The 26,215-nt window shown below is 58.8% G+C and overlaps 3 protein-coding genes across 6 annotated transcripts; 1 reads left to right on the top strand and 2 right to left on the bottom strand.

Moving 5' to 3' along the window:
* Positions 1–582: 582 nt before the first annotated feature.
* On the top strand, positions 583–10,993 carry RPS6KB2 (ribosomal protein S6 kinase B2). 4 transcript variants are annotated; one of them, XM_032153626.2, is made up of 17 exons: positions 584–1,664; positions 2,023–2,063; positions 2,161–2,281; positions 2,568–2,636; positions 4,392–4,539; positions 5,598–5,655; positions 5,735–5,835; positions 5,953–6,043; positions 6,127–6,217; positions 6,340–6,447; positions 6,994–7,056; positions 7,198–7,275; positions 7,377–7,484; positions 7,582–7,694; positions 8,910–9,039; positions 10,297–10,347; positions 10,863–10,993. In XM_032153626.2, exons 1-17 carry the CDS (start codon positions 1,587–1,589, stop codon positions 10,887–10,889), a joined length of 1,476 nt encoding a protein of 491 aa, XP_032009517.1. In that variant the 5' UTR covers positions 584–1,586; the 3' UTR covers positions 10,890–10,993. The 4 variants fall into 4 exon arrangements, with proteins under 4 accessions (XP_032009515.1, XP_032009517.1, XP_032009516.1 ...); XM_032153624.2 differs by lacking the exon at positions 10,863–10,993 and having other exon boundaries at positions 583–1,664; positions 10,297–10,440; XM_032153625.2 differs by lacking the exons at positions 10,297–10,347; positions 10,863–10,993 and having other exon boundaries at positions 585–1,664; positions 8,910–9,802.
* Positions 10,994–11,330: 337 nt separating this feature from the next.
* On the bottom strand, positions 11,331–16,667 carry CORO1B (coronin 1B). Its single transcript, XM_032153629.2, has 11 exons — positions 16,394–16,667; positions 15,418–15,620; positions 14,956–15,078; positions 14,723–14,852; positions 14,326–14,507; positions 14,117–14,236; positions 13,307–13,411; positions 13,090–13,235; positions 12,759–12,816; positions 11,628–11,906; positions 11,331–11,476 (listed from the first exon to the last, which is right to left on the bottom strand). The coding sequence occupies exons 2-11, from the start codon at positions 15,616–15,618 to the stop codon at positions 11,351–11,353; spliced, it is 1,470 nt and encodes a 489-aa protein (XP_032009520.1). The 5' UTR covers positions 15,619–15,620; positions 16,394–16,667; the 3' UTR covers positions 11,331–11,350.
* A 6,966-nt stretch (positions 16,668–23,633) lies between these two features.
* On the bottom strand, positions 23,634–25,038 carry GPR152 (G protein-coupled receptor 152). Its single transcript, XM_032153630.2, has one exon. The coding sequence runs from the start codon at positions 25,031–25,033 to the stop codon at positions 23,645–23,647; it is 1,389 nt and encodes a 462-aa protein (XP_032009521.1). The 5' UTR covers positions 25,034–25,038; the 3' UTR covers positions 23,634–23,644.
* Between the last annotated feature and the right edge of the window lie 1,177 nt (positions 25,039–26,215).

The raw sequence follows: 26,215 nt of genomic DNA on the forward strand, positions 1-26,215 counted from the left end.
TGGAACCCAGGAAGTCAAGGCTGCAATGAGCTATGATTTTGCCGCTGTGCTCCAGCCTGGGTGACAGAGGAAGATCCTGTCTGAAAAACTAAACAAAGGAAAAAAAAATAAATTTTTTTTTTTTGTTTTGTTTGTTTGTTTATTTTTAAGACGGAGTTTCGCTCTTGTTGCCCAGGCTGGAGTACAATGGCATGATCTTGGCTCACTGCAACCTCCGCTTCCCAGGTTCAAGTGATTCGCCTGCCTCAGCCTTCCCGAGTAGCTGGGATTACAGGCATGCATCACCATGCCCAGCTAATTTTGTGTTTTTAGTAGAGACGGGGTTTCTCCATGTTGGTCAGGCTGGTCCCAAACTCTCAACCTCAGGTGATCCGCCCGGCTCAGCCTCCCAAAGTGCTGGGATTACAGGCATGAGCCACCGCGCCCAGCCAAGTTTTCGGGTTTTATTTGTTTGTTTTGAGACTTGGTCTCACTCTGTCGCCCAGGCTGGAGTGCAGTGGTGCGATCTTGGCTCACTGCAACCTCTGCCGCTCAGGTTCAAGCGATTCTTCTGCCTCAACCTCCCGAGTATCTAGGAGTACAGGTGCGTGCCACCACACCCGTCTAATTTTTGTATTTATAGTAGAGGCAGAGTTTCATCATGTTGGCCAGGCTGGTCTCCAACTTCTGGCCTCAAGTGATCCACCCACCTCGGCCTCCCAAAGTGTTGAGATTACAGGTGTGAGCTACCGCCTCCGGTCTGTTTGTTTTTTTGAGACAGGATCTCACTCTGTCACCCAGCCTGGAGTGCAGTGGCACCATCATAGCTCACTGTAACCTTGAACTCTTGGCCTCAAGTGATCCTCCCAACTTGGCTTCCCAAAGTGCTATGATTACAGGCGTGAGGCATCGTGTCCGGCCTCAACAACGTTTTTTGAAGTGTCTATTCTGTACCAGGTGCCTAAATGTGCTTAAATTAACAAGGGAGTAAACGCCAACAAAATCCCATATTTACAGGTGTATCACTGACCCCCAAACCCTATTTAAGGCGGGAACCTGGCAACATAACCTGGAAGTGAGCTGGCCACTCAGTAAATGCTCCGATCTGCAGGGTTCTCGAGCCAGAGGCACTTTGAGGAGACCCTGATGCAGCCGCCTCCCTTTCTGGAGTGAACGGAAAGCAACGCGACCTGCCTTTCATCACGCAGCCGGCCTGGCAGTACCCGGCTCCAACAGGGCTGGGGATTGCATTTACATTCACACCTGCATACACCTCCGACCCCGCTCCATCCAAACTCAAAACTCTCCGTAGAACCAAAACGGGCTCCCAGAGAGCCTTGCTGGGAAGACCGAGGGTCCTGCGGAAAGGATTCTGCAGACTGAAGGCTAGGCGCCTCGCCACTCTAGGACTACAATTCCCGAGAGGCCTTGCGACGGACGCCATCTTTGTTCCCCACCAGGCTAAGCGATTTTCCAGAGGGGGAGTAAGACCGCTTGCGTCATCGGCGCGCGCAGCTGCCGTCGCGGAGAGATGATGTTTAGGTCTGGGACTGTCAGGCAGTGAGCGGCCAGGTACCCGCCGAGGGGCCCGCGGGGCCGGCGCCGCCATGGCGGCCGTGTTTGATTTGGATTTGGAGACGGAGGAAGGCAGCGAGGGCGAGGGCGAGCCAGAGCTCAGCCCCGCGGTGAGTGCCTTGCCCTGGCGCGACTGGATCCTGGAGCCGATCCTGTCACCTAGCCGAGGCCGGAGGGGAGGCTCCGCACGCCCAGAGCGGGCTCCGACCCTTTGCAGACCCAGATCCTTCTCAGATCCCAGTCTCTATTAAGCTCTGATCCCACCCTCACCCCGACCTCTCTTCCAGAACCCCAGCCTTTTCTCCCGATTCTCCCTTCCCTGCCTTCGGCTTCTTCCCAATTCTTGCCCATCCCCTACTAGCTGCCATCCCTGACACCCTTCTCTCCTGGGCCAAGCAGTCCAACCTGAACGGGAGCGGGGAGGTATCCTGGCACCTTCCTTGGCTCTTACCCCTCGGTTTCTCACAGGACGTGTGTCCCCTTGCCGAGTTGAGGGCAGCTGGCCTAGAGTGAGTGAGGGTCGTGTTGGGGGAGAGGGGAATGGAGTGGGGAAGGGGAACTGGGGAGCACTGGAGCCTTGTCCTCATTAATTCCTTGTGTCCGTAGGCCTGTGGGACACTACGAAGAGGTGGAGCTGACTGAGACCAACGTGAACCTTGGCCCAGAGCGCATCGGGCCCCACTGCTTTGAGCTGCTTCGTGTGCTGGGCAAGGGGGGCTATGGCAAGGTAGGGGCGGGCGCACCCTCCTCCTGGCCTCACAGCCTCCATCTGGAGGCAGCAAAGGGTTCTCAAAACAAATTAGACTTGTGAATTAGCAGGGCCTCTAATGGGATTCAGAGCCAGAAACATAAAGGAGGGAAGGCCAAATCTTCTCCAATCGGACTTGAAATCTTCACTGCCCCACCCTTGGCAGGGCCTAGGCCTCCTGGTCCCAAAGCCAGAGCTTTAGGGTGGGGCTTCTTGAAGATAGGATGTGGAGAGGGAAGTTGATCCTGTCTCCCCTGCCCTACAGGTGTTCCAGGTGCGAAAGGTGCAAGGCACCAACTTGGGCAAAATATATGCCATGAAAGTCCTAAGGAAGGTGAGTCACTCGTTCAGCCAACGAATACTGTGTGTACCAGGCTTTGGGAAGACAGCAGGGAACACAGTGGAGGAGGATCCCTGACTTTGGCATTTGCTGGTTTATTGTCTGTTGTGATGTGTATTGTCTTGCAGTAATTCTCAACGGGGGCAATTTTGACTCCCAGCAGACATTTGACAACAATGTCTGGACACTATTTTATTTTATTTTTTTTGAGACGGAGTCTTGCTCTGTCACCCAGGCTGGAGTGCCTGGGTTTCACCATGTGACGCGATCTTGGCTGACTGCCTCCTCTGTCTCCCAGGTTCAAGCGATTCTCGTGCCTTAGACTCCGGAATAGCTGGGATTACAGGCGCTTGCCACCACATCCAGCTAATTTTTGTTTTTTTTTTTTGTAGAGGCGGGGTTTCACCAGGCTGGTCTCTAACACCTAATCTCAGGTGATCTGCCCGCCTTGGCTTCCAAAGTGCTGGGAGCTGGGATTACAGGCATGAGCCACCATGCCTAGCCTTTTTTTTTTTTTTTTTGGGGATGGAGTCTTGCTTTGTCCCCCATACTGGAGTGCAGTAGTGCACTCTCTGCTCACTGCAACCTCTGCCTCCCGGGTTCAAGTAATTCTCTCACCTCAGCCTCCTGAGTAGCTGGGACTACAGGCTTGTGCCACCACACCTGGCTACTCTTTGTATTTTTATTTATTTACTTATTTTGAGATGGAGTCTCACTCTGTCACTCAGGCTGGAGTGCAGTGGTGCGATCTCGGCTTACTGCAACCTCCACCTCCCAGGTTGAAGTGATCTCCTGCCTCAGCCTCTCGAGTAGCTAGGATTACAGGCATGAACCACCACGCCTGGCTAAATTTTTTTGTATTTTTAGTAGAGATGGGTTTTTGTCATGTTGATCAGGCTGGTCTTGAACTCCTGACCTCAGGCGATCCGCCCACCTTGGCCTCCCAAAGTGCTGGGATTACAGCCATGAACCACCGTGCCTGGCCTAGTTTTTGTACTTTTTAGTGGAGGCAGGGTTTCACCATGTTGGTCAGGCTGGTCTCGAACTCCTGACCTCAGGTGGTTCGCCCGCCTCAGCCTCCCAAAGTGCTGGCATTACAGGTGTGATCCACTGCGCCTGGCATGGACACATTTTTGATTGTCAAGGGAAGAGGGGAGTGTTACTGGCACCTGGTGGGTGGAGACCAGGGATGCTGCTGAACATCCCATGATGCGCAGGGCAGCCTCCCACAGCAAAGAATGACCTGGTCCCAGGTGTCAGTAGTGTCGAGGTTGAGAAACCCTGTGTTAGAGGATAAACCCATCCCCGAAAATGATGGTGGCTGACAGCAGCAGAATTATGGAGAAATACAATGCAGTGACAGAGGATGGCAGCAGGTAACAGATGGATGGTCTGAGGCGCTCTGGATGCCCCCAGTGTTTTTTTTTTTTTTTTTTTTTGAGATAGTGTCTTGCTCTGTCATCCAGGCTGGAGTGCAGTGGCGTGATCTCAGCTCACTGCAACCTCTGCCCCTGGGTTCAAGCAATTCTCTTGCCTCAGCCTCCTGAGTAGCTGGGATTACAGGCGTGTACCATCATACCTAGCTAATTTTTCTATTTTTAGTAGAGACGGGGTTTGGCCAGGCTGGTCTCAAATTCCTGACCTCAGGTGATCCGCCTGCCTTGGCCTCCCAGAGTGCTGGGATTACAGGTGTGAGCCACTGCGCCCAGCCTGGATGCCTCAGTTTCTAACCAATTCCTGTATCTCCAGGCCAAAATTGTGCGCAACGCCAAGGACACAGCACACACACGGGCTGAGCGGAACATTCTAGAGTCAGTGAAGCACCCCTTTATTGTGGAACTGGCCTATGCCTTCCAGACTGGTGGCAAACTCTACCTCATCCTTGAGTGTCTCAGTGGTATGAGTGCGGGCCCAGGCAGGGGTGTTGGGGGCGGTGGGGCAGGAAGCCAGCAAAGGAAGCTCTAGGGGGAAGCTCTTGAGAGATGAGTCCGTGGGGGTTGGCTAGGGGGCCCCCACTCTGTCCTACCCATCCACCCATCCATCCGTGCATCCGTCCCATCATTCATTCATTCAGCAAACGTCTGTCCAGCACCTACTGTGTCCCTCACGTGTGTTGGGGGTGGATGGGCATGGTGGGAATTTGGATAGAAGTCCAGAGGATGGTTGTGTCTCTTCCTACTCCCCTCCCTGTCTTGTTCTTCTCTCCTGTGTGCCCTGCATCCTGTCAGGTCCCCAGTCCAACTGGTTCATTCTCTGTAGCGTCCTCCTCCATCTGTCCACTCTCAGGGGCCTGGTGGGGTGGCCAGAGCACTTTTCTAACTGGGCTGAGGCCTCCCGCTCACCTGCTTTCTAGTGTCTCCTCTCCCGACTGCTGAGGTCGTAGAGCCTGGGGCTGCTCCCAGCCCTTCTGTTCAGAGTCCTGTGGCTGGCCGCCCAGATCAAACCTTGCCCCTAGGCCGACTGTCCCCTGCTGGCTGTGAGCAGTCTTGGCCTGCCTTTCCCTCGTTTGGACCAGATGAACCCTGCGAGCTTCTGCCTCCATGCTCTGCATTCACTCCGTCCATCTCAACTGCGCTTTCTCTGTTCTGTTGTGTTGGGATTCACTCTGTCTTCCCTGTTTCCTCTGCGAGATCTTTTGGGCTAAGCTCTTGGAGCTGTGGCCTGGGCCTGGCGTATTAGAGCTGTTGTGTACATGTCTGTCTCCCCAGTAGACTGAGCGTCCTGAGGGCAGTGGCTGGGTCTCTTCATCCTGTCCCCAGCTTCACCCAGCACAGGGCCAGGCACCGAGTAGGCGTCGGTAGATGTTTGCTGAATTGAATTGAATCCCCATGGCAGCTCTGTGAGGCAGGTAGGGCGGGAATTATGAGCCCCTCTTTCCCCAAGAAGAAATAACGACTCAGAAAGCGCAAAGGGGCTTGGACCCAGCACGTGGCTGCTGACGTGTTTGTGTGGCAGGTGGCGAGCTCTTCACGCATCTGGAGCGAGAGGGCATCTTCCTGGAAGATACGGCTTGGTGAGTGTTACTACTCTGCTTTCCTGAGGCCGCCAGGTCCCTGCCCTACTCCCGCCTTCACCCTGTCTTGTTTCTGCAGCTTCTACCTGGCGGAGATCACGCTGGCCCTGGGCCATCTCCACTCGCAGGGCATCATCTACCGGGACCTCAAGCCCGAGAACATCATGCTCAGCAGCCAGGGTGCGTGTGTGCGCGGGCAGCTGCAGGCGGGCTCTGCAATCTGTGGGCGGGGGGGGGCTGAGGAGCTCTGTGGGTGGGATGGGGCCCTGGTCACGCCTCTCCAACACTCTTCCTTAGGCCACATCAAACTGACCGACTTTGGACTCTGCAAGGAGTCGATCCATGAGGGTGCCGTCACTCACACCTTCTGCGGCACCATTGAGTACATGTAAGTGGCACCTGGCTGGCCCAGGGGTCGGGAGGATAGCCCGAAGGGACATGGCCTGACTGACAGTTCCACCTGGACCCCAGGGCCCCTGAGATTCTGGTGCGCAGTGGCCACAACCGGGCTGTGGACTGGTGGAGCCTGGGGGCCCTGATGTACGACATGCTCACTGGATCGGCAAGTCCAGCCCCCTGGGAGGAGGAGGAGCAGGGGCAGAGGTGGGAGTAGCCCCCTCCTGGGGCAAGGGCAGGGTGTGGTGGGAGGCCCACAAGGCTCCTCTCACCTTCCTCCTCCTCCAGCCGCCCTTCACTGCAGAGAACCGGAAGAAAACCATGGATAAGATCATCAAGGGCAAGCTGGCGCTGCCCCCCTACCTCACCCCAGATGCCCGGGACCTTGTCAAAAAGGTGCGGCTCCCTTCTCTCTTCTCTGGGGCCGTGCCAGCCATTCTGCACGTGTTCCTGAGTCTCTCTGGGCTGTGGGGAAGCCAGGGCCAGCCTGGCCTGTAAACAGTTTGCCTCTGGGAGTGAAAGGAGCCCCTCCCTTGAAGTCCGGGATTGAGCCCAGGTCTCGGCCCTGTCACAGACCAGCTGCTGCCCTGGCCCAGTCCTTAGGGTGAGTCCTAACCAGTGACACGCTTGTGATGAGCTGGCCACACTTCCATCAAAGGCAAGCGTCGGAGGTGTTGGGGGGGCCGGACAGCCACGTGGGGAGTTGGAGCCTCACCAAAGCGCCCTGGGGCAATGCCAGGGCCCAGGAGCCTCTGCAAAGCCTTTGTGGAGAAGGTGGCTCCATTGACCAAACCTTGAAAGTCCTGAGGGTATCCATAGGTGGGAACCACACCCAAAGGCATTCTCTCCCATGTCACCTGACCCCCACTCCAGCTAGCCCTGGGACCTGGGACACATGAGCAGTACCCGCCCAGGCCCTTACCCTCTCTCCTGGTCCCGCAGTTTCTGAAACGGAATCCCAGCCAGCGGATTGGGGGTGGCCCAGGGGATGCTGCTGATGTGCAGGTGGGTTTGGAGCCACCACCAGGGGCAGGGCTGAGTCTCTAAGGGTGCCGGGAATGGGGGCAGGGCCTGAGGGCAGAGGGAGTGAGCAAGGGGGCAAGCAGGGTGAGCTGTGAGTGGGTTTGGGGCATTCTCTACCCACAGAGACATCCCTTTTTCCGGCACATGAATTGGGACGACCTTCTGGCCTGGCGTGTGGACCCCCCTTTCAGGCCCTGTCTGGTGAGCAGGAGGGCCAGTGGCTGGTGGCCGGTGGCGGGTGGCAAGTGGAGAACCCGCATCTTGGTGCCCTCTGACCCCTCCCCACTCTGGTCGGCCCACAGCAGTCAGAGGAGGACGTGAGCCAGTTTGATACCCGCTTCACACGGCAGACGCCGGTGGACAGTCCCGATGACACGGCCCTCAGCGAGAGTGCCAACCAGGCCTTCCTAGTGAGTGCGGGGGCCTGAGGCTTGTGGGACCAGGGCAGGGATTGTGACTAAGGATGGCAGGCACTGAGTGTCGCATGGCCCTGCCTCTGCCCCCCAGGGCTTCACGTATGTGGCGCCGTCTGTCCTGGACAGCATCAAGGAGGGCTTCTCCTTCCAGCCCAAGCTGCGCTCACCCAGGCGCCTCAACAGTAGCCCCCGGGCCCCCATCAGGTACTGAGGGACGTGGAGGTGTGTGGCTGGGGTAGGGACGCTAGCAGGCAGGACGCCAGCTCCAGCCTTGGGTGCCTTGGCCACGTCTGTCAGCCAGTGTTGGCTTCGGTTGCTGTGTCTACCATAGGGACCTCAGTCCCTACACCCCTTGAGGCCAGGCTGCCTGGATGGGAGTTTGTGGAGCCCACGGCCTGTGTGCCTGGGCAGGTGGGATAGGCTGCCTTCCCTGATTGAGTGCTGGCAGGCCCTGGCAGGGCCTAGGAGGCTCTTATTCTGCCTTGGTTTCCCCTGCAGCCCCCTCAAGTTCTCCCCTTTTGAGGGGTTTCGGCCCAGTCCCAGCCTGCCAGAGCCCACGGAGCCACCTCTACCTCCACTCCTGCCACCGCCGCCACCACCTTCGATCACTGCCCCTCTCCCCATCCGTCCCCCCTCAGGGACCAAGAAGTTCAAGAGGGGCCGTGGGCATCCAGGGCGCTAGGAAGCTGGGTGGGGGTGAGGGTAGCCCTTGAGCCCTGTCCCTGCGGCTGTGAGGGCAGCAGGACCCTGGACCAGTTCCAGAGACCTGGGGGTGGGGTGTGAGTGCGTGTGAAAGTGTGTGTCTGCTGGGGCAGCTGTGCCCCTGAATCATGGGCACGGAGGGCCGCCCGCCATGCCCCGCGCTCAGCTGCTCCCGTGGAAGATTAAAGGGCTGAATCATGGCGCTTACCTGGCTCTTTGTGCTGCACAACCCTGGGGGCAGGGTTGGGTTGGATTGTGCCAGGAGAAGCCCCTAGTCCGGGAGGGAGGGGTCTCTGTAGGACCACAGGGCCACAGGCTGGAGGAGTTTTATTTCAAAGGGTTGCCTGATGCCTGTGGGTTGGGGGGCCCTTCCCGTGGTGAGCGGGGTACACATGGACTTGGGAACTGGGGGGGGGGGGTGACAGTCTGAGGCATGGTCATGTAGTCTGGGGGTCCAATCCAGCCATGGCATTTTGGGAAGCAGAGGCACAGGGAATGAGCGGCTGTGACAGGGATGGGACACCAAGACCGGCCTCTATAGTGCGGTGACATGGAGTCCCTGGCCCCCAGCTGCCCTGGCGCTGTCGTCCCAGGCTGCGCTGCCAGCAAAGGCGTGCAGGTCACTCAGCAGGGCCTCAGCACTGCCCCCTGCGCTCGCTGGTCCTGGGGAGCCGAGGACCAGGTCGCCCTCCGTGTCACTGTCTCTGGCTTCCTCAGGCCGCACGGGGACCTGCTCTGGGCTGGATACCTCTCCACATCGCTGCTCGCCTTCCCCGGGGTCAGCCTGCAGGCCACCATCCGCGACGTTGTCATAGTCTGCATCCTGCTCATCCTCCTGTCGCTCAAGGTCATTGTCTGGGGACCCCAGCTCAGCTCGGGCCTGCAGCCAGCGACCTGGGGGGCTGGCCCAGAGCAGGCGCCGTGTGCGGCCCCACAGCGCGGCACCCAGGCGGGCCGGGTGGTAGTAGCCCCCTGAGTCACGGCTGAGGCGGCGCCAGGCCAGTGCCAGGCCAGTGGCCAGCAGTAGGAGCAGCAGCAGCAGCAGGACAACGGTGACAGAGCTGGAGCCCACGCTGTCCTCCGCACTGCCACCCGAGCCCAAGGCCCCTGGCAGGGCCAGCAGCATCCCGAGCCCTAGGGTGCAGGGCAGAGCCTGTGGGAGACAGGGCGCAGAGGGCTCAGCACCTGGGGTGGGGCCTGGTGTGGGGCAGGCTGGGTGACCAAGACCACTTTCCTTTTTTTCCCTTCGGGATCCTCTTGGGACAGCCAAGCAGAAAAGGCCAAGGCCTTATTTGGTCAACCAGGCTCTGGCCCTGTGAGATCAGCCCCCATCCCTCCAACCTCTTCCCTACCACTCACCTCCCCCAACAGCTGCATTAAGCCACCCGCCTGGGGCCTTCGCACTGGCTGTTCCCTCTGCCCGGAAAGCTCCACCTCCTCCCATCCTCCCCTCCCCCTGGCTGCATGGCCTGCTCACCATGCTCAAATGTCACCCCAGTGAAGCTGAACCTGACCTTAACCTCTACCCTGATGTCTGCAGCCCACCCCGGCACCCCCCAGCACTCAACGCCTTTTTCCTTCCATGTCACCTAACGCAGGAGATAATTGTACTCGTTTTTTATGTCTATTGTCTTATTTACCCCCCACAATAAGCTGCTAGGAGACGGGGGCTTTTTGGGTCAAGCATGTTAGTAGGTGCTCAATAAGTATGGATTAAACGTGTCTAGGCTGCCTGGGTGGGTGGGGGAGGAGATGGGAGGGAGGGAAGGAGGTTGCTAGCTGGTGTCAGGGCTGGCTCTCCCTGAGGCCTGGGATGGGGGGTGGAGGGGCCTGGACCCACCCAGAGGCAACTGTTCATCTTCTGCTTGGCCAGGTCCCCAAACGGGGGTCCGTGAGGCCCCTCTTCCTCCCTCCCCACCACAGGGCTGCCCCAGCTGCAGGGTTTCCGTTCCACTCCCAGTCCCTGAGGGCCACAGGCGTGCAGGGCTGGGGGCTGGGGGAGGCGGGCGCAGCTGCCAGAGGAAGTCTGCGGTTGGAACAGGCTAGGTGGGGGGTGTCGGGGGAGAGGTGCTGAGGTGCAGCCAGCCTCCCCCCACCACCCCAGGCTGTCCGCCCAGGCTCCAGGAATGCAAGTTCCCGCTCACAGGAAGACCAGGTAAGGGCCTTCCCAGGGCTCCTGACGGGGGCCTGGTCCGGTATGGGGTGCCGGGGGCCATGCCCGGAGTCCCAGGGAGCCCAGCTCAGGTGAGAGAAAGGTCCAGCCTCTGCCATACTCCTCTTAGGTCTCACCTCTTCCTTGGGGCCAGTGTGGGGCCCTCCTCAGCTCCACAGGCCCAGACATTCTAGCCCCGACCGCCTGTGGCCCCCATCCCAAGAACCCAGGGGGCTCCGAGGCTCACCATTGGTCCGCAGGCCCCTCCGTGCCGGGCACCCACCTCCAGCTCTGGCTGTGTTGAGCGAGAAGTGAGCTCAGTGCTCGTCTGCAGTGAAGGGTGGCCCGGGCTTCCGCTTCCTGCCCACATACCCCACCTACCCCTCCCTGCTGCAGGACCCCTGGTCCACACCAGACCCTCCCCAGTCTCTCTGGAGGAGGCTAGGCTGCCGGGCCTGTCCTCCAAGGGAGAAGCAGCACCAACTTGAAGCTGGAGGCAGCCTTGCATGTGTTCTCAGGTCTTCTGCCTCAGTTTCCCTGCCTGACAATCCAGGGGAACAATGTCTGTGGGGTTGCTCACTGCCCCGAGACCGTCTGCACATGTGTGACTCCCGTGACATCATCTGTCTCCAGGTTTCCAGACTTCTCAGCCCCACCCTTGCAGCGGCAGGTCAGCCTGACTTTTAGAAAGAGAATTTTATTTGGAATGAAAATATAGAGCCCACCCTCCCGCCTCCTCTGGGGAGGGAGCAGAGGGCTGGGCAGTGGCCGGGGAGATGGTCCCTCAGAGGTTGAGGAGCTCGCCTGGGCATAGACATCCTCCACAGGAACAGTGAGGAAAGCTGGGCGCTGGCTTTGGCCTGGGCCTGGGATGGGTCGGGGTGGGAACTGACCCCTGCGCTGCCTCGGAGGCTCTGGGCAGCCAGCTAGCCCGGTGCGACCCGCTGGCAGAAGCTGAGTGGGAAGGGGGCGGAGGAGGACATGAAGGTGGCGCGTGGCTGTGGCCCTACGCATCCCCATTCTCCATGCGGCCCAGCTGCTCCTCCAGGCGGCAGATGCGCTCCCCCTGCTCCTTGACCAGCGCCCTCAGGGCCCGCAGCTCCTGCATCACCTCCTCCAGCTTCCCAGCCTCCTGTGGGGACATGAAGCAGGGGTAGGGGGTGGTGGTCAGGGGCTGCTAAGCCATAGCCCTCCCAAACCCACCACTACCCCAGAGAGGGAGAGCGAATGGCCCAGGCCCACACGTTGGGCTCCCAGCACCACCCCTGCCTGCGCGTGCATACCCCAGCTCTGGCCAGGCTGCCGCTGGGGGTGGCATCAGCAGCAGTGGTGGTGGATGCAGGGGCCCCTAGGCGGGAGGAGCCCGGGGCCATGGCGGGCCGGCTGTCAGACAACACGTTGCGCCGGCTGATCTTCAGGTCCCGCTGCTTGCTGGGCACGTAGGCCTCCCTCAGTGAGATGAGGATCGGGTGGGCATCCCGCCCACTCACCCACTCCTCAGCCTCCAGGGCCGCCTCAGGCCCGGCTGTGTCGGGGTACAGATCATCCTGGAAGAGGTCCGACTGGCAGGGGGCCGGGGAGATCAGGATCAGTTAGGAGGCCCCATCAGGGTCCCCTCGTCCCTCCCCTGGCCTCCAGGCTTGCACTCTGTTAACCCATTCTCCCACGGCCTGGCCCCGAGGGGCCTTTCGAAAGTTCAGATCTGGCCTTGCACTTCCCATCTGGACACCATCAACAGCTCCCTCAGAAGCTCTCCCACCCTTCTGAGCAAGGCCCCTGTCATTACCTTCCCCTGCAAACCACAGGGACCACTATGTGGCTTTGTGGGATTCTGGGGCCCATGGACTGTGAGCTCCTGGAGCAGGCCCTATCAGCTCAGCTCCACTCCCCGAAATGTGCCTGGCATGTTGAAAGAGCAGTCGGCAAATGCTGGCCAGAGAATCATGGAGGTGTGTCCGAGGCTCTTGGCATCTGAAGCCAAGCCGCATGTGGCCTGGTCCCCTCTTCATGGGATTCCCCACTGCAGCCAGACTCCATGTTCCTCTCTCCATTCCCACCACCGTGCCCTTCGCCTGGCCTGCCCCCAGTGGATGGTGCCACCCCAGCTGTGCTTTGAGTCCTGCCTCCTTCAGGAAGATCTCCGTGGCTGCCACTCCCTCCCTGACTGCCTGGTGTCCTTCTCCTGTGGCTCATCCAGAGCAGGGCCCCCGCTCACCCTGTGTCTCATCCCCACTTGCCCCCTGACTGGCACATCCCAACAGCTGGCTGGTACAAGGGCAAGCTGGCATCTGTCAAGCTCACTGCCCACAAACCATACTAGGTCATGTTCCATTCACAGGCCTCGCCCTGGTCACAACTGCATGGCCTGCTTGCTGGAGAAAGGGCCAAGTGAGCAGAGGGACAGGCGGCCTCACCTTTCTTGGCACAGTCATGACGATGGGCTCACACTTGCGCTCATGCAGTTTGTAGAACCTGGGGATGCGAGGAGGAGCCATGGGTGGAACCCTCACCGCCCCCCTACCCACCGCCAGCTCTCCTGGCATCCTCCACTTCCAGTCCTCACCTCAGGACCTCCGCAGGCTGACCCCTAAGGTGGCTAGACCCCCACCCAGGCTGCCTCGTGACAGTTCCCATGGCCTGCTGGGCCTCCCTGGCACAAGGTTTCCTGCTCCCAAGCAGCCTCCAATGACCTGACCTCTCACCTTAGATGCCCCTGTCCCCGAGTGGCCTCTGTAGCCCTCTTACCGGGCTATCTCGCACTTGCTGACCTCCAGGCCCCGCTTGGGCATGCTGCCCATACCCCGCTGCGGCTCCTTGCTGGTGAATGTGTTCAGGAAGTGGATGTAGGGGGGCTCCTCTGTGATCTCAAAGTACCGGATGCTGGAGTCACCCTGTGTGGGGAGGGGGCTCAGCACCCGGGCACGCCTCTTCCCTGCCCCTCACCAGCCCTGCCCAGCCCCACCTTGCCGCAGACGTAGACCACACTTGTATCGGGGTCGTAGAAGGGCAGCAGGGCCCCGTTGCTCGAGTCCAGTTCCTGCAGGGCCATGGGTTCCTCGAGGTTTTCCTGGCACATTGGGGGCAGTCAGGCCAAGCAGAACCTCCTCACCCCCTAATCCCAAACCAGGATGGGTCTTAGCTGGCCTCACTAAGGCCAGCCAGCACTGCCCCTAAATGCAGGTGGGCCCTCTGCCGCCTCTATGCCTTTTCCCACACGATGACCCCCACCTAGCCCTCCTAGCTTCACTTTATTCCCAAGGTCCCTCTTTTCCAGCCTCCTCCAGGCCTTAAGGCTATGCCCAGGCCACTGGGCAAGTGCTGAAACATACCCCACCATGGGGAGCTGGGGTGCCAGTGGCACCAGCCCCTGCTCAAGGGGCCCTGGAGGTCACTGCAGAAGCAGAGAGGGCTGGTGGAGAGGATGCTTCAGGGCAGGGCCAGGAGGCTCGCTGGAGGAGGAGGCTTTCTGGAGGAGCTGGGAGCCCTTCACAGGCAGTGGGTGGTACAGGCAAGCAAGGGAGAGAAGGGCCCTTCCATTGGCATGAACAACATGGGCAAAGACATGGAGGCAGTGGGAGGCCATGGGGGAGTGGCGGGGCAGTCGGGCGAGCAGAGGGCAAGAGAGGAAAGTCTGACAGAGTCCCAGGCCCTGAGAGACTCAAGTGCCAGGCAGAGAACCTAGGAACCACAGGCCTCCCCAGGGTGAACTCTGCCTGCCCGGCCCAGGGTGGGGCCCAAGTCTCAAGTTTGCCCCCTCAGGCTGGCCACTCACTGGGTCCCAGAGCGCCAGCTGCCGCTCGCTCATTCGGCTGAAGCCCGTGGTGAACACCTTGCCATCTGCCAGGAAGATGGCCCGCATGGGCCGGGCCCCCTCATGAGCCTTCTCCCGCTCCTGTCGGGGGGGACAGGCTGGTCAGTGCAGCACCCTGTTCAAGGCCCTGGGCCTATCCACAGCCATCCTTGCCCTCCAGGGCCACGTACTGCCACCAGGGTGCCCCGACGGGGGTCGATGATGCGCACGCTCTTGTCCTTGCACGCTGAGCAAAATAGGCTGCCGTTGCAGTTCCAGCTGACGTTGTAGATGAGGTCAGGGTGCAGGCTGTCCAGGCGGTACAGCTCCTCCGCTGTGCCCACGTTCCAAATGAGTACCACGTTGTCGCAGCCTGGCATGTGAGGGCTGTCAGCTCGGGCCGAGCGGGTGGCAGGAGGCCATTAGCTCACCAGGCTGAGGCCCATTCTGCCCACCACCCTGGGACAGACGGGTCTCTCTAACTCTGAGGGCCTCAGCTTTCCCATCTGTCATGTGGGCCCTGGAGAGGCTGCTGGGATGTATGGAGGGGTCCGTGGGGAGGGGGACAAAATGGGGGGTGGTGCAGACCTGCACTGAGCAGCACGTTTCGGGCCGTGGGGTGCCAGGCGATGATGCCCACTCGCTTGGTGTGCCCCTCCAGTACCACGACCGGCTCTGTCAGCGGGGAGGTCAGCCCGTTCTCTGGGATCTGCCACACCTGTGGTAGGGACAAGGCCACCGAGCTCAGTCCTCTGCTGGTCCTATGGCTGGCCCCCTTGGGCCATGCCCGTGACCCTGGCCCAGCCAGTCCTGTGCCTCACCATGACCGTGCAGTCCTCCGAGCCGCTGGCTATGACTTCGTCGTTGTGGGGACACCAATCGATGTCCAGGACAGGTCCCGTGTGCCCGCACACTGTCGGGTAGGCCTTGTCAATGCGGCCCGTCTGTGGGCACGAGGGGGCAGTCAGGGGGCTCCATCCCTCCCGGAGCCTTGGTTTTCCCCTCCATGGAGTGGGAATGACATGCAAGTCCCGGCTCACAGGTGGCCCAGATGTGACTGTGCCCCACTTGCCAGGTGAGCAGGAAATGTTTGCTGCCTCTAACCCTGACGCTATGGCAACAGGCCACTCTCCATTTGTGCTAACACTTGGGGCAATAAATCTGGGTTATAACGCCTGCCCACCAGTGTGAGAAATGGCAAGATGACGGTTTCAAGGTGCGCACAAAGGCCCAGCAGGGGTGGCCGAGGTGCCTCCTCTTCCCCCAACCCTGACAGGACCCACCTTGCTTAGGGGGAGCACCAGAAAGGCACCCCCTCCACTGGCCTCCACGATCACCGCCAGGAACTTGGGGTTGACGGCGCAGAAGGTGCTGTCCCAGGTAACACGGGACACGCGAATGTCCTCATAGCACTGGTCGTTCTTGACCGGCTGCCCGAACACATGCCGGAATTTGCTCTGCCGGACCACTTTTCGGAAGGACATGTCTGCGGGACAGAGAGGCCTGGGTCAGTCCAGTCCATCCCAACAACTCCAGCCCTCCCTAGGCTGCTGAAGGTGAGCCGGGAGGATGCAACCAGGGGCCTGGCCACCGTAACCCTCCTGGGTCTCAGTTTCCCCAGTTACAGAATGGGGTCACAGGTGCAGAGCCTGGCCGCCTGTCACCCCGCAGGCAGTGATCTGAGGGGTAAATGCTCTGGCCCTGACCACTGCTGAGTCCTGAGGGGCTTTGCAGGACGCAGGGCCCCTCCCTGGCTCTGGTGTGTGTGGGGGGCAGGAGGTGGGAGGCGCCGGGGTTGGAGAGCTCTCAGCTCTACTGCAGGTCCCAGCCAGTCGGGAGCAGCCTCCTTCCTGCCCAGAGATTTGGAAGCTGGGTAATGGGGAAGAAGGAGAGAGGAGGCAGAAAAGGTCTCTCTACTGTGGGGCCCAGTGAGGGCCCAGTTCTGAGTCCCAGGGAATGTCCAGGGAGCCCCGGCATGGCCCGCAGGAAGGGACGGGGGTCGAGACGCAGCTGCCGGCCGCGAAGCAACCCAGAGCGGCCTCGGATCGGGGTCCAGGGTAAACCAGGAGCCCAACTTCCAGGGACCCCCCGCCCAGGAGAGGAGAGGCTGGGCGGCCAAGGGGAGTGGGGCTGAGAGGGGGGTACAGGGGAGGCGAAAGGCTTCTGGGAACCGCAATCCCCCCTCAGCCCTTGCAGCCCCGCCCAGCCCTCCCCGCCCCTTCCCGCCCGCGCCCCTAGCCCCGGCCCTGCCGCGCTCACCGGGGGCACCGGGGGCGCAGGGGGCTGCGGCACCGGCTTCGGGCGGCTCCGGATCCCGGCCTCTGGGAAGCAGGAAGCAGGATTCAGGAAGTGACAGAGGGACCCGGAGCGGGGGCGGGGCAGGGGCTCGCGGGGGCGGGGCCGAGGTCACGCGCGGAGGGGCGGGGCGGGAGGCTGAGCGGCGCCGGGGGGCCGGGAGCGGGGCCGCCGGGGACAGGGCCAGAGAGAGCCGCTTCCCTAGGACTAGGTGGAGCGATGCCCTCTGCAGCTCCTCCGGAAGAAGGGGGCGGGGCAGGGCCGACGGCGGCCGCCGCAGAGGCGCAGCAGGTGCGGGTGCAGCCTTACCGCTGACCCGAGGCCCCTTCGCGGTCTTGCTCCTCACAGTGGCATCCGCAGGAGTCTCCAGGATTGGGTGAGGCCCCGCCTTCCCGGCCCCCCGACCGAACGCACACCTCCAAGGGGCCCCATTACCGCCCCCAACAAATAAATGTAGAATCTACACAGACAGTGGATATGTTCACGTGATTCTTTTTAAGTTATAAAAGTTCATGCTCTTTTTTTTTTTTTTTTTGAGGTGGAGTCTCTGTCACCCAGGCTGGAGTGCAGTGGCGCGATCTCGGCCCACTGCAACCTCCGCCCTCCCAGGTTCAAGAAATTCACCCCAGTAGCTGGGGCTACAGGCTCATACCACCACGACCGGCTAATTCTTTGTATGTTTAGTAGAATTTCACCGTGTTAGCCGGGATGGTCTCCATCTCCTGACCTCGTGATCTGCCCGCCTTGGCCTCCCAAAGTGCTGGGATTACAGGCGTGAGCCACCATGCTGGGCCAAAATTTCATGCTCTTGGTTAACAATGTAAAGAAAACAACAGCAGGTGTTGGGGTGGTATTTTTTTTGAGACAAGGTCTGTCACCTGGGCTAGAATGCAGTGGCATGATCATGGCTCACTGCAGGCTCGACCTCCTAGGCTCAAGGGATCCTCCTGCCTCAGCCTCCCAAGTAGCTGGGACCACAGACACACAACACCACGCCTGGCTAATTTTCTTTTACTTTTTGTAGAGATGGGGTATCTTGCTCTGTCGCCCAGGCTGGTGTGTTTTTTGTTTTGTTTTGTTTTGAGACGGAGTCTCGCTCTGTCTCCCAGGCCGTAGTGCAATGGTGCAATCTCGGCTCACTGCAACTTCCGCCTCCCGCGTTCAAGCAATTCTCCTGCCTCAGCCTCCCAATTCGCTGGGATTACAGGTGCCTGCTGCCATGCCCTACTGTTTTTTTTTTTGTATTTTTAGTAGAGGTAGGGTTTCACCGTGTTGGCCAGGCTGGTCTTGAACTCCTGGGCTCAAGCAATCCTCCTGCCTCAGCCTCCCAAAGTGCTGGGAATACAGTTGTGAGCCACTGTGCCCATCCAGAAAATAGCAGTGTTTATGGAGCGAGTGGAAGACCCAGGAGTCCCATTTTTGGGGGTAAACATCCGTGCATTCTGCTGAGCCTTCTTATTACAATTCGAAAGGGGGCCATGGCCAGCGAGTTCCTTGCACCTTGCCTTCTTTTCTCCGCCATCTCCCTCGAAGGCCTGGAGATCCATTCAGGGGCCTCTCTCTTTCTCTAGCCAGCTCCTGTGACAAGGAGCCCAGACTGGCCTCTCCAGATCCACCCCATCCCGTTCCACAGGTGGAATGTACCCCGTTCCCTTAGGCCAGTGGCTCTGGGGCCCTGGCTACTTCCCTTATTCTTCCTTGAGCATCCACTGCCCTGGCTGACCGATGCCACCGTCCCTTTCCCAGAAAGAGACGAATGGAGGAGGAAGCCGGGGAAGAGCAGAGGCCACAGGAGCCTTGTCTCTGGCTAAAAGAGGCCCCCACTGTGTGTCTGAGGGTGACCTCGGGCTTGTCTCCCATCTCATTCCCATTGCCACGCCCCATTGAGGAAACAGGCAGAGAGAGGTGCGGTGCCTGCCTGAGGTCACCCAGCCGGATGCAATCCCCATCGGCTTGGGTCCAAAGCCCTTGCTTTTCCTAGGGCTCTATAAACCCTGGGGCTGGAAAGATCATCTAGATCCCACCCACCTTCCTTCCCACCCCAAGGCCTGGGCACATCATGTTCTCTCCATCTGGAAGCTCTTTCCTCAGATCCCAAAAAGCCTTCTTTCCCCTCTTGATTCAGGTCTCTGGTCAGACATCACTTCCTCCTAGGGCTCTCCTGGACCACTCCTCACCCAGCCATTCTTTGGCCTTACTTATCCTGACTGCATTGTTCTTTTTTTTGGAGACAGAGTCTTGCTCAGTTGCCCAGGCTGGAGTGCAGTGGCACAGTCCTAGCTCACTACCGCCTCACACTCTGGGGCTCAGTCCTCCCACCTCAGCCTCTCAAGTAGCTGGGACTACAGGCACACGCCACCATGCCTAGCTAATTTTTATTTTTGTAGAGATGGAGGTCCCCTATGTTGTCCAGGCTGGTTCCAAACTCCTGGCCTCAAAAAATCCTCCTGCCTCAGCCTCCCAAAACTCTGGGATTACAGGTGTGAGCCACCACCTGGCCTGTGTTCTTCTCCGGCGCCGCCTGATGTTGCATCACGTGCTTATTGGTGTATTTGCTTTGTGTCAGCCTCCACCAGGATGTCAGCCAATCAAGGGGAAGGACTTTGCCTATCTTCCTACTGTATTCCCAGCACCCTGAACAAGACCCAACACTCAGTATGGGTTCAAGTAATGTATGAGGAATGAATGAATGAGCAGCAACCCTGAATGTAGAATTAAACAATATTCATAATCACAACTCTCAGGATCAATGTCTGGCGCCTATGAAGGAGAGGGAAGGAAGGGCATTTCTCATGGGAGAAGGAGTGAGTCTTCCAGACGGCAGCAGGAGACTGGTCCCCTGGGATGTGGTAGGCAGGAGGTGTGTGGCTGGGCAGTGTCTTGGGGCTGAGCCCACCTTCATGCCCATTTTCTCTAACACAAAACCCTCCTCCATGGACCACTAAGAGAACTCTTTTTTTTTGTTTGTCTTTTTTGGAGATGGAGTCTCGCTCTGTTGTACAGGCTGGAGTGCAGTGATGCGATCTTGGCTCACTGCAATGGAAACCACCTTTGCAAAACTATGACTGAGTCAGTGAAAGAGATCTAACTTCACCGACTCCATCTTGCTTCTAATCTCTTTTTTTTTTTTTTTTTGAGACGGAGTCTCACTCTGTCGCTGAGGCTGGAGTGCAGTGGCACGATCTCGGCTCACTGCAAGCTCCGCCTCCTGGATTCACGCCATTCTCCTGCCTCAGCCTCCGAAGTAGCTGGGACTACACCTCACCCGGCTAATTTTTTTTTGTATTTTTAATAGAGACGGGGTTTCACCGTGTTAGCCAGGATGGTCTCGATTTCCTGACCTTGTGATCTGCCCACCTCGGCCTCCCAAAGTATTGGGATTACAGGCGTGAGCCACCGCGCCTGGCCCTTGCTTCTAATCTCTAAGCTGTCCTTGTTCATTTCTGGGCGTAGGATGAACTAACTTTGGGAGAAACTTAGTTTATAAACAAAGACAGTAGCAGCCCTTTCCCAAAGCAGACTTCCTTGTTGCCTGGGGACTAGATTGCGTTTGTAGGACTAACATTAGCCACAAGATTAGAAATTATGGTTTAGGGCTGGGCATGGTGGCTCACGCCTGTAATCCCAGCACTTTGGGAGGCCGAGGTGGGCGGACAACCTGAGGTCAGGAGTGGTGGCAAGCCAGTGAGCTAGCAGTGCTGATTGGTCAGGAATGAAATCAGAGCGAATCAAAGCTGTCATCTTGCACTGAGTCAGTTCCTGGGTGGGGGCCACAAGATCAGATGAGCCAGTTTATTGATCTGGTGGTGCCAGCTGATCCATCAAGGGCAGGGTCTGCAAAATATCTCAAGTGCTGATCTTAGGAGCAGTTTAGGGAGGGTCCGAATCTCATCGCCTCCAGCTGCATAACTCCTAAACCATAATTTCTTTTTTTTTTTTTTTTGAGACAGAGTTTTGCTCTCGTTGCCCCAGGCTGGAATGCAATGGCGTGATCTCAGCTCACCGCAACCTCCGCCTCCCGGGTTCAAGCAATTCTCCTACCTCAGCCTCCCGAGTAGCTAGGATTGCAGGCAGGTGCTACCACGCCCAGCTAATTTTGCATTTTTTAGTAGAGACGGTGTTTCACCATGTTGGCCAGGGTGGCCTTGAACTCCTGACCTCAGTTGATCCGCCTGCCTTGGCTTCCTAAAGTGCTGGGATCACAGGCGTGAGCCACCATGCCTGGCCTGAGAACTCCTCTTTATTCCGTAAAACCCTTCAGGCATTCTACCCCATCCTGTCCCACAGGTGGAGTCTGCCCCACCTCCCTCAGGCTGGTGGCCTTGGGGTACCAGCTACCTCACTTATTCCTTTATTGAGCATCCACTGCTCTGGCCGACCAAGGGTGATAGTCAGCACTGCTCTTTCTTCTGGATAGAAATCACCCATTATGGGTGGGATTCCCTTTGGGGTCCTTGGAAGTGGGACTGGCCCACTCTCCAAGAGGTAGGGTTTGGAGTGTGGACCAGAGCTGAAAGCAAGCAGCTGGTGCTGAGGTTTTATTTCCTGATCTGCCTGCCATGCTGAAAAGGTCCTGGGAGCCCTGCTCAGGAAAAGGGAGAAGGGCACTGCAGAGTGCCCTAAGGGGGACTGAAGTCCAGGCCCTGCGCTCAGAGTGTGGACTTCAATGGGATGGGGAGGGTGAGAGCTTCCCTTGTGGAACAGGAGGCAGTGCTGTGGTGGGGAGGCCTGGGGGGCAGGCGATCTGCCACTCAGGCGCTGGCCTGTGGCTCAGTATTGGTCCCAGGGCTGAGTGAGACTGGGGGGTGCCCACTGCTGTCATCAAATTAATGGCTAACAATCACGAATGCTTCATAGGGATTCACACTCCTGTGAGATGGGTACCATTATTATGATCCTCATTTTACAGACAGGGAAACTGAGTCCCAAAGAGGCTAAGAGCTTTGTGGAAGGTCACACAGCCTGTGAGTGGTGGAGCCAGGATTCAAACAACCAACCCTGATGGTCACCAGAGAGTGCACTCTTTTTTTTTGAGACAGAGTCTTGCTGTGTCGCCCAGGCTGGAGTGCAGTGGTGCGATCTCAGCTCACTGTAAGCTCCGCCTCCCAGGTTCACGCCATTCTCCTGCCTCAGCCTCCTGAGTAGCTGGGACTACAGGCGCCCGCCACCACGCCCAGCTAACTTTTTTTTTTTTTTTTTTTTTTTTTGTATTTTTAGTAGAGACGGGGTTTCACCATGTTAGCCAGGATGGTCTCGATCTCCTGACCTTGTGATCCGCCAGCCTCAGGGTCCCAAAGTGCTGGGATTACAGGCGTGAGCCACTGCGCCCGGCCAAGAGAGTGCACCCTTAACCTCACCCAAGTGGCTCCAGAATGGAAGGCTGTCCAGAAAGGCATCTAGCGAGTGCCCGAGAAATACTGGATGAATGAATTCAATAAATTCATGCCTGGCCAGAAATCTGTCTCCCATGGGCCTCAGTGCCCACAATTCCATCACTACGACTATGCTTCTGGTATCACCACCATCACCGCCCACGGCACTTCCCATCCTTGGGCTCAGTCAATGATCAGAACTGCCAAGCCTGCAAGGGGAATATGATCACTCCATTTTACAGAGGAGAAAACAGGCTGAGAGGAAGGAAGTTAGGAACCAGAACCCAGACCTGACTGTATCACTCTAGGCTGCCTGCACAGCCTGCTGCGTTTGGAAAATGCAGGTGTCTCTGGGAAGGGTTGCACATCAGACATCATTGTCATTTACACCTGCCGGGAAGGGCATCTCAGTTGCTGAAGGTCACGATACTGAGCTAATGGGATAAGGGGGCATGACTGGAACATTGAGGGGTCAGGAGAACGCCGGTGGGGTGGGTGCCAGGAGAGGACGATGGTTAGGAAAAGGGAAGTGGAGTGGGGGTCGGAAGATAGACCTTCAGCACTTCTAGTTTTTTCTGCAGCATCAGCAGCTTGAGAGGGAAGAGCTGGTTCTGCCCTAGAGAGGCTGTGTGACCTCTGGGAGCCTTTGCCCTTTCTAGACCCACTGGTGCCCTGAGCTCTGTGTGCTTGGACAACTTCCCATCCGTGCACTTGGGCTCAGCCTCCTCAGGGAGGCTGCTATTCAGGCAGGATCAGGGCCCTCCGTACCTGCAGCCCCCACATAGAATCTTGTGCAGCCCTCCACGGGAGGTGGGGAGCAGGTGGATGCTAATTGAACTTTTAAATAGAGTCAGACTTTGAAGTCCTCTGCAGGCCCCCAAGGCACAGAGGCAGCCTCCTGATCTTAGGCCACCGGGGCGTCTACAGCCCAGACTGGTCACAAGATCCCAGATGCCTGGGCCAGGTGGTGGCTTTCCCCACTGCCTCCTCCATCCATCCCCAGCCTCTAAAGGGACATCCTCTATGTGGATGAAGGAGAAGAAAGGCCAGTTCACCGGCCCCTCCGTGCGCCAGGCTCTTGTGATGCCTTACACACTTTCTCATTGCATCCTCTCAACAGCCAATGACATGGGAGTTCGGAAGGTGAAATTGCTCCCACAGAGTCGCTCAGCTGGGACATGGCAGGGCTCGATTTGAATCCAGGCTAGGCAGCTCCTGCCTCTTCTGGCATCTTGCTGAGGGAGGCCCTGCCCCAGCCTCAATGACTGTTGGGGGAAGGGGACTGGTGGACCAGGCTTGGCTATGCCAGGCCAGCTTGTGATTCACCAGGGCCTCAGGCTCCTGCTTGGGGCTGGTGGCTCCTGGAGGCCCCCTTCTCTGCAGGGACTTTTTTTTGTTTCACGTCCTTGTGTTCAGGCCCGGAGGAGGAGAGGTAGGGAAGGACCAAAGGGAGGTCAGGTCAAGCCTGGGGAAAGTGCCCCCTGTTGTCTTCCTCCAGCAGGAGGCCCAGGGGAGAATTGTCAGCGGGGTCTGGGGTGTTGAGGGACAGTACCCCGCAAGACGCCATTAGCTGCGGTTCGGGGGCTGTTGGGCAACTGTGTGTGTGTCGGGAGCAACCACAGAAAAGGCTGATGGCCGGGAGCAGGGGACACTGACATGGAACTGCCTGAGACTTTTGGCTGGATTGTTTCCCCTCCCTCAAGTCCTCCTTCCAGGCCTGACGGACTCGGCAGGGTTTTTAAGGACAACGATGTCCGCAGCTCCTCACCTGTCTGACTGGCTGGTTCCTCTGTCTGCCCTGGGCTCTTTCACTGCTGTGGTGGGCCTGGGCGTTCCTGGACCCTCACGTGGGGCCTGCGCCCGGGGCCGCCTCTGGCGGGGTGCCGCTGGGGCTTTCTCCTTCAGAGGCAGGAGGTATGGCTGGGTCCTCAGGGGCCCCTGGGGTAGGATGCGAGGATGGGGTTGGGGAGGCTTCATCACAGGGACTGGGCACAGAACTGGCAGCGGGTCCAGGGGTCTGGACCTTAGTGTCTGACTGTGGCTGGGCTGTGGGGTTCAGCTGTGGCTGGGCTGTGGGATCCGACTGTGGCTGGGCTGTGGGGTTCAGCTGTGGCTGGGCTGTGGGATCCGATCGTGGCTGGAGTGTGGGGTTCACCTGAGGCTGGGCCAAGGGATCCATCTGTGGCTGGGCCTCTGCCATCGGCTCTGGCAGGGTTGGACCCTCAGAATCTAGCTGGGTCTGTGGCTCAGCTGGCGTGAAGCTGCCCGGCCGCTCCTCGCAGAGAACTGCCGCGAAGGACGAGAGCACGGAGCGCAGCAGGGCCCGGAGGTCGGCACTGGCCATGAGGCAGAGGAAGGGGCTGAGGCAGCTGTTGAGCAGGATCAGGTAGTCGGAGTAGACCAGGGCCTCCCAGAGCAGGTAGCCGGAGTAGACATCCCACAGGAAGGCCAGGTAGAGCAGCTGGGCCAGCTGGTAGGGCAGCCTCAGGACCACGTAGGCCGACAGAATGGTCCTGGCCACACGGGCGAAGCCCCGGCAGGCTGCGGGCTGCTGTTGGCGGCGGCAGGTGCGACAGGCCGTGGCCTGGGTGAGCACATGGCAGATGAGCAGCAGGAGGAAAGGCAGGAAGCCCCCCAGGACCTCCAGCATCCGCAGTGACAGCTCCTCGCTGTCCCAGAAGTCCAGGCAGATGACCAGGTCGTACCACCAGACGGCAGCCTCGGGGAAGACCAGCCAGGGCACACTGAAGAGTGTGGCTAGCACCCAGACCCCAGCGCAGACCCAGAGGGGCAGGCGGGCTGGGCGGTGCCCAGGGTACCAGTGTGGGCACAGTGCCAGCAGGCAGCGGTCTAGGCTGAGGGCGGCCAGCAGGAAGAGGCCGGAGGAGTAGGACACGCCCCACAGGAAGTAGTAGAAGCGGCAGGCAGCTGTCCCCAGCGGCCAGTGTCCCCCATGCCGGATCTCTAGGATCTGGAAGGCCGCTGCTGCCAGGAACAAGAAGTCAGAGAGGGCCAGGCTGAGCAGAAGCAGCGCCAGACGCGTGCCAGCTCCATGCCGGGCCTGGCAGCCGGCCAGCCACGCCATCAACCCATTGGCTGGCAGCCCAAGGAGCAGCAGGGCCACCAGGAAGACCGTGTCCCAGCCACCCTGGGGGTAGGAGTCCTCCTCATCAAACTCTGTGCGGGGCCCGTGGCCGGTGGCACCCAGGTCGGCTTCCATAGTAGTGTCCATTTGGGGTCCCCAGAGTCCTGCTGGACACGGAGTGGGTGCCTGGCTGCTGGACACGGAGTGGGTGCCTGGTGAATCAATGATGGTGTGAATGACCGAGTATGGGAGAGACGGTGCTGTGCATCTCCAGGCAAGTCACCATCCCTCCCTGCACCATTGTCATCGCCTTTTGAGTAGTTATCCTACGCCAAGGACTTGAAGTGGATGACCTCATGGAGTCCTCATACAATCTACTTTACAGGCAAGGAGGGGAAGGTTCAGAGAATCAGTGAAGGTAGGAAGGGAGGTGCCAGGCCTCAACCCAGACTTTTCTTTTCTTTGTTTTTTTTTGAGAGACAGGGCTTTGCTCTATTGCCCAGGATGAATGCAGTGGCACAGTCCCTGCAGCCTCCACCTCCTGGGTTCCAGCAACCCTCCCATCTCAGCCTCCCTAGTAGCTGGGACTACAGGTTGCACCCACTACTTTTTAAATTTTTAGTAGAGACAAGGTCTCACTATGTTGCCTAGGCCGGTCTTGAACTGGTGAGCTCAAGTGATCCTCCTACCTTGGCCTCCTAAAATGTTGAGATTACAGGCATGAGACACTGTGTCCAGACAGACTTAATCTTCTGCCATGTGGAGTCCCAGTGTGTCCGGGTAGACTAACCTGGAGGCTTTCAAACATTGTTAAAGGTATGGAATTTTGTCTGTAAGTAAAGTATTTTAAGGCCGGGCACGGTGGCTCACACCTGTAATCCCAGCACTTTGGGAAGATCACCTGAGGTCGGGAGTTCGAGACCAGCCTGACCAACATGGAGAAACCCCATCTCTACTAAAAATACAAAATTGGCTGGCCGTGGTGGCACATGCCTCTAATCCCAGCTACTCAGGAGAATCGCTTGAACCCGGGAGGCAGAGGTTGCCGTGAGCCAAGATCATGCCATCGCACTCCAGCCTGAGCAACAAGAGCAAAACTCCACCTCAAAAAAAAAAAAAAAAAGTATTCTAGTGGCACTCCTATATGAACTAAAACGGGGTGCTCAAATTAAGGGAGGGAAGAGTACCCCCTACCCCCCAGGGTTCCAGGGAACGCAGTTTGAAGACCATTTGGTCCGCTCATCACAAGGCCCCTTTATGCCTGCTCCCCTGGGTTTCGACTGTTTAGGATTCCAAGAAGGGAGGGCTCTGGTTCCCATGGGCCCAGGG

This window comes from Hylobates moloch, unplaced genomic scaffold (assembly GCF_009828535.3).
Source record: "Hylobates moloch isolate HMO894 unplaced genomic scaffold, HMol_V3 SCAFFOLD_5, whole genome shotgun sequence".
NCBI classification, from domain to species: Eukaryota; Metazoa; Chordata; class Mammalia; order Primates; family Hylobatidae; genus Hylobates; species Hylobates moloch.

Coding starts and splice junctions, on each gene's coding strand:
- RPS6KB2 (XM_032153624.2), top strand. CDS start 1,587: ATGGCGGCCGTGTTTGATTTGGATTTGGAGACGGAGGAAGGCAGCGAG. Junction 6,218..6,339: donor ACGACATGCTCACTGGATCG/GCAAGTCCAGCC, acceptor CTCCTCCTCCAG/CCGCCCTTCACTGCAGAGAA. Junction 7,695..8,909: donor AGCCCCCGGGCCCCCATCAG/GTACTGAGGGAC, acceptor TGGCTTCCTCAG/GCCGCACGGGGACCTGCTCT.
- CORO1B (XM_032153629.2), bottom strand. CDS start 15,618: ATGTCCTTCCGAAAAGTGGTCCGGCAGAGCAAATTCCGGCATGTGTTC. Junction 14,508..14,722: donor AAACGTGCTGCTCAGTGCAG/GTCTGCACCACC, acceptor CTCACATGCCAG/GCTGCGACAACGTGGTACTC. Junction 13,412..14,116: donor AGCTGGCGCTCTGGGACCCA/GTGAGTGGCCAG, acceptor CCAATGTGCCAG/GAAAACCTCGAGGAACCCAT.
- GPR152 (XM_032153630.2), bottom strand. CDS start 25,033: ATGGACACTACTATGGAAGCCGACCTGGGTGCCACCGGCCACGGGCCC.